Source organism: Quercus robur, chromosome 5 (genome assembly GCF_932294415.1).
Source record: "Quercus robur chromosome 5, dhQueRobu3.1, whole genome shotgun sequence".
NCBI lineage: Eukaryota > Viridiplantae > Streptophyta > Magnoliopsida > Fagales > Fagaceae > Quercus > Quercus robur.
This window is the reverse complement of record NC_065538.1, coordinates 20,177,994-20,188,151: the sequence shown is the minus strand read 5'-3', so window position 1 is coordinate 20,188,151 and position 10,158 is coordinate 20,177,994. Positions and strand designations below refer to the sequence as shown.

The following is a 10,158-nucleotide window of genomic DNA, read 5'->3' as shown; positions in this document are numbered from 1 at the left end:
CGCTTATTTTATTGAAACTAAAAACTTTTTACTGAAAGTACTACAGATAAAAGTAAAAATTAACTGAAATAGTATAGTGAGACCTATAAATAGTACCAAAAAAATATAATAAGACTCATAAATAATAGAAAAAATAAATTAAAAAATAAAATAAGCTCAAAATAAATTAATTTTTGTCAATCGCACACGGAATGTAGATGCTGAAAATATCCGAATATAACATCAGCCTTAAATAGAGGTCATGTTTATTGTTTAGTGTGGTTAAACGAGTCTCGCTGAATTCATAGTCAACCTACACCATTCATTGGACAACAAACCAAAACAAAATTCCGAGCTTTATTATAAGCCTCACCAGCTTTATCCATATTCCATCGTTATCCTCGTGACTGTGATGCTTCATGAATCCGTATAGAATAATGTCAAAAAGCACTCCAAGGTGAGGACAAAAGAGGACCTAAAGGTTGGAATATTAAAATGGCATTCTCATTAGTGAGTCCTATACACTTGGAAGACAGAGAGGCTTCTAGGCAGCTGTCTTTTTAAGACTGTGTTTCTTCTATGATCATCTAGTATGTACCATTTTTTTACACATTAGATAAGAGAGAATCTTTCTGGGTTTTGAAGGTTAAAAGAGAGATAGTGCTCTTATCCCATTCCAAACTGAGTTTTTCTTTTTTTGAGAGAGAGAAAAAGAAAAAGAAAAAGAAAAAAGAAAAAAAGAAAAAGAAAAGAAAAGTAGAAGATGTTGGAAGGAAAAGCTATGATAGAAGACACAGACATGCCACTAAAGATGCAAATCCAAGCAATGGCCTCTGCTTCTCAAGCTTTAGATCACTATGATGTGGTTGACTGCAAATCCATAGCTGCACACATCAAAAAGGTACTATTTCTCTCTCAGTCTCTCTCAAATACATAGAAAGTACTTTCATTTATTGTCATATATTCCTTTTTATTCTTTGCTTGTTTCTTTCTTTTGCATGGCCATTGGCTAGTCCATGTTAACATGACATAACTCATTATGAAAGTCTTTTTTTTTTCCTTGGTATCATTGGAATGATTTTTTTTTTTTTTTTTTTTTTTGTGCCATATATTTATAGTATATTGGAACAAAGAGTAGAAGAAGAAGAAATAAATTAGATGATGTGGAGATCTGTCTTTTTTTCTTTTTTTCTTTTTTTTTGAATTTTGAAAGTTGAAATCTATGGTTGTACAATTGGCAGGATTTTGACAAGAACTATGGGAGTGGATGGCAGTGCGTGGTGGGTAAAAATTTTGGGTGTTACTTCACTCATTCTGAAGGATCCTTCATCTACTTTAAATTGGAGACTCTCAACTTCCTCATCTTCAAAGGGATTGCTTCCTCCTCCTCTCACTGAGGCTAAAGGCAGTGTATCAACCAAGTTCAAGTGAAAGGCAGAAGATGGAGGAAAAAGTGCACCACATTTTTCTGATGGTACTTCTTCCAAAATTTGTGGTGTTGGTTGAAATGGAAGAAGAAAAAGGAGCAAAAATTATAAGTACAGAAATAAATGGGTTAAAATAGTAGAAACTATCAAAAATAAATGTATCCATACGCCATGGGCATGACCATGGCCAAATGGGGAGAAGTTTGGAAGTTCTCTTTGTTGAGGGCCTTGTAGTTGTGGTGCCATGTTGGGGTGTTTTGCTGTGTCCCATTTCTGTGCATATCTTGGCTGTCCTGATGTTTTTGCTCTTTAAATTATTTCACTTCCCTTATCTTCAAATCTGTCTTTGGTTGCTGAGAAGCCAATGAAAATGTAAATATATGTGTTGTAAAATAGGATGGTATTAAGGTTGAAATCGATCTTTGTGATTTTCATTAGTATGTTAGAATCATCGGCATCTATCTAATGCAGGTGAGTTTAAATCTAGCAGTCAATTTGAAAGTTGAATGTTGGTTGGGTTGTGATAGCTGTGGTAAATATATATTATATACCAGATCTATTTTAGCATAATGGCAGTGACATGAAAGGTACCACAAAACTTGTAAATAGCGGCATTGACTTAATGCATAGGTTATAGTATCATCACCAGGTCCACCACTAATAAATTCTTGCAATTTTAATAAAGATATTTTGAAGCGCATAAGGTCCATTTTCTAATCATGATAACCCGCTTTCTTTTCTTAATAATATATAGGAGCAGGTTCTTTTAACTTGATATGATATAAAGTGATTTCATCCTTATCTATCTTTCCATGTATATATATATACAGGCCAATAGCTTGGCCGGTCTTGCAGCCTGGGCAAAGCTTAATAATTCCCATGGGCTCAAGTCTTCAATCTCAGATTGGATTTACTTTTCTCCTCATTGGAAGCAGGATGAACTGGGCCGTGACAGCCTTTTGTGACTTTTATTTCTCTGTTGAATACAATCAGCTTACTAAAAAAGACACAACAAAACAGACAATTTCACTACAAAGACAAAATCACAAAGCAATAGCCACCAAGCCAATGCAGGAAAATAAATTGAAGATGTGAAATCTCTAGACTCATCATGCTGTGTCAATTTATATGGCAAACACAATATAAATTCATAGTTTAATTACTCTACAAATCCATATAAACAGTTGGAGGCAGATGAATGATGATAATGGTAAATAAGTTTGAGAGGGAAGAGAATATAGCTAGCAACTTTCTATGACTGCATGACTGAAGTTAAAATATGCTAATGCTAGGGAATGAGAAAAATATGTCACTGCCATTTTTTATATGACAATTATTTTACTACAAAATGCTCGTGAAGAGAATAATGTTCAATACATCGACATCTAAATCAGTAATGATAGCATTATAGCAAAACAAAGCCAAAAAAACCAACTGCTCATGCCCATGTACCTTCCTTAAAAGTCCAGACAGAGTTAAAAAGAGGCTTGTTTTGAAAGTATGCTTCCAAGTTCATGACCACAAGGTCTGCCATTGCCTTGCAGGGCTTCCAATCTCACTCCCGACGAGGCAGGAGGACTACATCTTCAAGCCCAAACAGTTGTTCAGGAACCTCTGGCTCATTTTCAAACACATCAAGTCCTGCCCCACCCAGCCAGCCTTCAAACATTGCAGAAGCAAGTTGGGTTTCATCAATGAGTGGACCTTGTCCAATGTTGATGATAATGTCGTTTGACCCCCCAATGCATCAATGACTTCACAGTTAACACTTAACAATGTGGCAGGTTTCATCTGAGAGATTGCATGCCAAAATGAGAATTTGACAATTTGAGGCAAAGTCAACAATAGTGGAATGGTATTTGCAATTTGGATATTGTTTTTCAGCTCTAGAGCAGTAACGGATGGGGCAACCAAATGCTTCAGCTCTCTTCGCAATTGCTAAACCAATCCGGCACAACCTAACAATTCCAACTGATTGACCGCCGAACTGAAAAGGACAAACAAACAGATGAATAGAATGGAAAAAGAAACTTCCAGTACAGTAAGACTGTATGTACACAAGGGAAATAAAGATTAAAATGAAATTTATTATTATCAAGAAAATTCAAGTTTAAAACACATACAGCTCAACAACCAATCCAAACCAAAAGACTAGGGAAATGAAGATAAAAAAGAAATTTATTATCAGGAAAATTCAAGTTTCAAACCACTTACAGCTCAACAACCAATCCAAACCAAAACACCCCCCCAGCCCTAAAGAAAAAATTGGGAAAAAAAACTCGCACACACACAAAATACACAAACCTTTGTTGTCAATTTGAAATCCCCTTTCTACCATGCCCCAGTCCTCACAAAACAACCAGCCACAAAAATCCTCAACACCGCAATGTCAACCCTATTGCCATGTCTGCAACATCATCTGTTAACACATTGGGTGTATTTGTAACATGAATTCCCTATTCTTTACATTTCACCAAATCAATCTTGTCGAACCCCACGTTGTAAGCCAAAACAATCTACAATTTAGGCAAAGAATCGATAAGCTCAGCATCAGCACCATTCCATATGCTTGCTACTACTGCTTGTACTGAATTTGAGTCCTCTTTCAGGAATTCAGTCAATGAAGTATAGTTCCATAGTTTAAGTATTTTGAACTTTTTTTCAAGTTCTTGCTTGAGGTATTCATGCATTTATGCATCAGTCATTAAGATACCTATGGTCCATTAGAAAATGTGAAGGGGCGTTCATGGGTGTGGTTTGTGGAGAAGTATCTGGATGGGGTGGAATGCTTTTAGCAAACACATCTAGTTTTAGGTTGGGGTGGGAAATAGAGTGAAATTTTGGACAGATCAGTGGAGTGGGGATCTTCCTCTTCATTTGGCTTATCCGGTCTTATACAATCTTGCTACTAACAGAGCTGCCTCTGTTGATTCTTTGCTGATAAGGCAAGGAGTGGGGGGCAGGAGAAGTTGGGATGTTCATTTTATTCGGGTTCCTAATGATTAGGAGATGGAGATGGAGATGGTGGATGAATTCATTTGGTTCTTGGCTGCCAATTTACCTTCAGTGGATGAGGCTGATCATATGAGATGGGTTGACAAACAATAGGGATTTTAATATCCGCTCGTTTTATCATGAGTTATGTGGTTCCTCTTCCATTGTTTTTTCCTGGAAAGGTATTTGGAAGATCAAGGCACCTAGACGTGTCTCTTTTTTTGTTTGGACAGTCGCCTGGGATAGGATTCTCACAGGTGATAATTTGCGGAGTAGGGGTTTTGATTTTGTTAATTGGTGCATCATGTGTTGTTGTGGGGAGACAATAGATCATTTGTTGCTACATTGTGGGAAGGAAGGCCCATCGTTTGTGGAGTTTTGTCTTTAGAACTTTTGGGATTCCACGGGTTCTTTCAAGATCGGTTGCAGATTTCCTTTTTGGCTGGTGGAATTGGTTGGGGAAGCCCTCATCTAACATTTAGAATTTAGTTCTATTGTGTTTGATGTGGTGTATCTGGAAAGAACGTAACCAATGGAGTTTTGAGGACTTGGATAGATCTGATGACCAGTTGCTTGCTTCCTTTACTGTTTCCCTTTTTGATTGGTCTAAGGCTTGGGGACTCACATCTAGTGAATCTCTCCCTTTGTTCCTTAGCTCTCTTTTTCTTTGTAATTAGTTTCTTTTATCCGTTTTTGCTTTTCTCTCTTTTTTACAATCTTTGATATGCTTTGTGCTTCTTTGTGTAAAGCAGTTTTTTGAATATACATCTTTCTTACTTATCCCAAAAAAAAAAAAAAGGTGAAGGACTACATGTTTCTGTTAGGTTTCTGTGCTCAAGCTAAAATCAGGGGCTTATATGCTGTGACTTTACTTGATGGCATTAAAAATGCCATTAACGAAGAAGGCAGGTCTCGTTCAAATAAGTAACAAACATAACTGAAATAATGTTAGATATATGTAAATCCGAATGAGGTTCTCTTTGGAAGCCAATAACGAATGCATGAGCTTAAAAGTGAGTTAAGAGCATAAAGGTACTTCCATATATAGCTAAGAGCATATGCTCAATTAATTTTTTGTTTGGATATACTCAAGACTTATACTTTATCTAAAAACCAGATAATGAAATTATCACAATTTAAAGCAGTAGTGTCATTATTTTTTAATGAAAATTTCAAGCACAGATAATTGAGCTTTCGTACTGCCCTTAAGCTTCCTTCAAATTCTATCTGCATCAAAATTAGAAAGAAAAAGAATGCATGACTGCGATCCAATTCAGATTTTTGCCAAACAAGTAACTGTATTTTTTTACCTTTCCTTGTATTTACTTTTCCCCAAATGTGATGAACACATTGAAGTTTTGAAAGACAGCATAGGTGACAAACTCGATGGCCTCAAGGTGCTCAAAATTCTATCCATTGAAGACCCTGTAGACACCGCTTATGAGGGGGACAATCCAAAGTGAAATTTTCTCATTAATGATGCATTGGCCTCCAAAAAAATAAATATTGAGATCTTCACTGTTAGCAAAAGCTTGCTTAAGCACAAAGATCCAAAAGCTCAGCATTTTATGCTTCTAAAGTGAGGCACATTTAGGAGCTTTTTCCTCTTAGCTCAATGCACATTTTTCGGGGCTTTCTATAAAAATAATAATATGAAATGCAGCTATCAGATCTGAATTTTGTTGATATACACCATGGATTTGTTATATAAAAGTCAATTTTATGGTATGATATCATACATCTAAGCCCACCCCTCCACGCCTTTACAAATTATAGAAAGTACAAATCTACTCGGGACCACACTCCATATACCACACATTCTCACCAAAGGAGACTCAAGCAAGAACAAGGTCACTAGGGAGGGCAATAGGTTCAAGTTATAGTTCACCTCCTCATGAGAGAGACTATAAATTTAAATAAAATATACAAGGAAGATGATGAGGAGAAACTATAAATTTACAGGAAGTAGATGAGGAAGACAATGAGGGTTACAAATCTTGTGATGACAATAATAATGGTCCTACACTTAATGAGAATAATGATTATATACTTTCAGGATTGCATTGCATTGCTTTTATTAGGCATAGAAATAATTACTTGACATTACAGTGCTTTTCAGCCTTTGCCTTTTGGGTATAATTGTGATTCAACCATATACATAATGTCCTCATTTTTTATCATGGCTATCAAATATCATTGTATATTTTGTAAAGCACAATAGAATTATATAGAATGTTATATTTCAATTTCATATTTTTGGTTGATCACTTGATGTTACATTCTCCATTATTAATTAATTTCAATTTTTTTATAGTTAATAAGAATCTTTATTACAAGGAAATTAAATTATTTACAAGCTGCTCCCCAAATACACAGGTGGCGTACTATGGAAAGCCAAACAAATTAGCAAAACTTGCACAAACCCAAAAAATTCACTAGAGGAGAAAGTGAACGACTGCTAATTGCAGTCTTTAATTAATTTCAAATTGATTATCTTACTTTTTTTAAAATGTGCACTCCACTTCCATTAGGGGCATGCTTGAGCTTTGTGCCTGGGCTCTAAGAGGCCTTTGCACTTAAATGCACCATGGGCTTTTACCAACGTTGGATCCAATTCATACATAAAATTTCCAGTGAAGTTCATAAAAAATTAGGAAAAAAAAAAAAGATGCACTAAAAAGAAAAGGGGAAAACCAAAGAACCTAAATTTTGCAGTTCATCAAACGAGAAGAACAATATAATATCAAACTATGAGTCCCATGCTCAAAATCTTGAAACATGCAACTGTTACATTAAATTTCATTTGCCTTTTATCAGAGAAATCCCAGCAAAACATAAATGTTTATATAAATATATATGGTGCCACTAAGCAAAAGATCGCCAACAAGTCATAACTACATACCTTCTTAATAATATCAAACTACCGGAGTTAAGAGTGGCTTCTTTAAAAAGTGCGCCTCCAAGTTCTTTATGACAAGGTCTGCCATTGCATCAGCGGTTTCCACAGTGTCACTCCCCACATGAGGCATGAGAACTACATTTTCAAGCCCAAACAGTTGTTCAGGAACCTCTGGCTCGTTTTCAAAGACATCGAGCCCAGCCCCGCCCAAACGGCCTTCAAGGAGTGCAGACACAAGTTCGGGTTCGTCAATATGTGAGCCTCGTCCAATGTTGATGAGAATGCCCTCTGGACCCAATGCATCAATGACTTCACGATTGATAATATGGTGGGTTTCTTTTGTCAGAGCACACGCAACAACAAGAATTTGACAATTGACAGCCAAGTCAATAATGTTCGAAAAGTACTTGTAATTTGTTTCTGGTTTCTCAGATCTAGAATAGTAACTGATAGGGCATCCAAATGCTTCAGCTCTCTTTGCAATTGCTGAACCAATCCTGCCCAACCCAACAATTCCAACTTGCATACCACTGAACTGAAAGAGAAACAAAAATAAATATATACATAATTTAGCAAGTAATTAAGATTGAAAGAGTAGATTCAAGTCACCATTCAAGTAAATGACACACTAAGCATTCTAGTACATCTAACACAAACTCATTTTCTACATCTTATTTTAATAATGCCTCTGTTGATTCATTTATTGGAATCTAGTAAACTGTTCTAATATCATGTTTGACAAGGGGGTGGCCTAGCAATTAAAGTCTTGATATGGGGTGAGTTCTGAGTTCAAACCCTTGTGGTGAAGATGTGGCGTTGATTTCTCTCAAGGACCATTGCTTCCCACCACCTAAAACCACTACATCCCCAGGCAAGACTGAGGCTGGACTATGGCTCAACCCAGCTAAAGGAGCGCTAGTGACCCCCTTACCATCTAAGCCCCTCAGGCATTGGTTACAAAGTAGGAAACTAATGTGATCACACCTAGGTAGGCTTTCCAAAACTAGTCACCCCCTGCCCTATTTTCTTCAACACAGACACATTAACAAGAATTAAATTACCTATTATTGATAAGGCATACACCATTAGAATCGATTTTCATAGCTCCCATATTGTAACCACACTCTCTCTCTCTTTCTCTCTCTCTCTCAATTAACATAAAACTATGCTACATCATATCCAGTGTCCATATTAAAATCATGGATAAGAGAGAATTTTAAAAAAATAAAATAAAATATAAAAAAACGCTTCACACTACCTCCTCCCTATCGAAGATATATCGCTAACAAGCAAATCCTGGAGACTAAATTCCACAAAATTTGGTAATTCCATTTATAATTAAAATCTTAATTATGGAACAATTAATTTAAGAGTATTAAACATTTTCATTCCTAAGTAATGAGATTGATGGAAAAGTTAGTCCTTGAAAATTGCAACAATTATGAAATATTAAGGGTAAATTGCAAATTACACCCCTAAAATTTGGAGTATTCGAATTTTATATCTTGAAGTTTTAAAATTTGGATTTTACAGATTTTACATCTGAGTTTTAGAATTTGGATTTTACCTCTAAATTTTAGAAGTGTTTAGAATTTACACCTTGAATTTGGAGTATAAATCCAAACACTCCAAACTTTAGGAGATAAAATCTGAATCATCAAGATGTAATATTCAAACATCCCAAACTTCAAGGGATAAAATTCAAATTCTGAATCTTTAGAGTGTAAAATCCAAACATCCCAAAATTTTAGGGGTGTAATTTGCAATTTACCCAAATATTAAAGATTTCTATATCACACAGAATTCAATTTCATTGTTAAATGCCAATTGTTCATTAAAACTGAAACCATAATAAAAACAATTAAAACCAAGAATGAATACATAAATAACAAAAAGTTTTAACCTTATTAGTCAATCTGAAATCGCCTTTCGGCCACAACCCACGTCTAACAAACCGGTCACACTCGCAAACCCTCCTCGTAACCGCCAACATCAACCCCATCGCCACATCTGCAACATCATCCGTCAACACATCCGGCGTGTTTGTGACCCTAATCCCCTTTTCCTGACATTTCCTCAGATCAATCTTGTCCAAACCAACACTGTAACTCGAGACAATCTCCAGCTCTGGCAACGAGTCGATGAGCTCGGCGTCGGCGCCAATTTTGGTGTTTCCGACTATTGCTCTGATTGAATGGGAATTGTGCTTGAAAAAATGGGTTTTTGAGGAATAGGTCCAGAGCTTGACGAGGTTGAACCGGTCTTTGAGTTGTTTTTCGAGGTAATCGGACATTGGGCTGGTCATTAGGACGGTAATGGAGTCCATTGGAAGTGAATTGTGGATTTGGGAATTAGGGTTAGGGTTTAGGGTTTTGAGGGGGATTTGGGATTTGAATTTCAGTTAATATATACAGTTGGTGTTTGGTTTGACGGTGGTTGGTAGTGGCTGTGAAAGTGGCAGGGTAAAAATGACATTGCCAAGATTGCATTGAGTGGATAGTTTGGTTGGAATTTCTGGTATTGTTGATTAGTTTTTGGTATTGTGAAAATATGTGTATGAGTCTTATAAAATACGTGTTAGAAAGTGTTATTGTTGTTTAAATATTAAAAACTGTTGTTTAAACATTAATACCAAAAAACCACAATAATATGACATAGTAACAAATTATTATTTTATAATATTTTTAAGAACAGTCGATGTTGCATATTCTTATTATTTCTTATTTGGGCCCACTACTAAATCACATTTTTATCAAAAAAAAAAAATAATCACCTACCACATTCATTAATAATAATAATAATAATCACCTATCACATTAACAATTTGAAAAATAGTTTGTGACTTTGACGATTTTCATC

The 10,158-nt window shown here is 35.7% G+C and overlaps 2 protein-coding genes across 6 annotated transcripts; one reads left to right on the top strand and one right to left on the bottom strand.

The window, feature by feature from the left end:
- Positions 1–492: 492 nt before the first annotated feature.
- On the top strand, positions 493–1,843 carry LOC126725452 (uncharacterized). Its single transcript, XM_050430206.1, has 2 exons — positions 493–880; positions 1,221–1,843. The coding sequence occupies exons 1-2, from the start codon at positions 743–745 to the stop codon at positions 1,374–1,376; spliced, it is 294 nt and encodes a 97-aa protein (XP_050286163.1). The 5' UTR covers positions 493–742; the 3' UTR covers positions 1,377–1,843.
- Positions 1,844–2,702: 859 nt separating this feature from the next.
- LOC126725451 (hydroxyphenylpyruvate reductase-like) lies at positions 2,703–9,843 on the bottom strand. Of its 5 annotated transcripts, none has more exons than XR_007655455.1 (5): positions 9,203–9,843; positions 7,303–7,834; positions 5,711–5,825; positions 3,711–5,627; positions 2,703–3,393 (listed from the first exon to the last, which is right to left on the bottom strand). XR_007655455.1 is itself a non-coding variant. In XM_050430205.1 (3 exons), the coding sequence occupies exons 1-2, from the start codon at positions 9,623–9,625 to the stop codon at positions 7,316–7,318; spliced, it is 942 nt and encodes a 313-aa protein (XP_050286162.1). In that variant the 5' UTR covers positions 9,626–9,843; the 3' UTR covers positions 2,703–3,393; positions 7,303–7,315. The 5 variants fall into 5 exon arrangements, 1 of the variants encoding a protein (XP_050286162.1); XR_007655456.1 differs by having other exon boundaries at positions 3,711–3,922; XR_007655454.1 differs by lacking the exon at positions 3,711–5,627 and having other exon boundaries at positions 5,711–5,837.
- Positions 9,844–10,158: the final 315 nt, after the last annotated feature.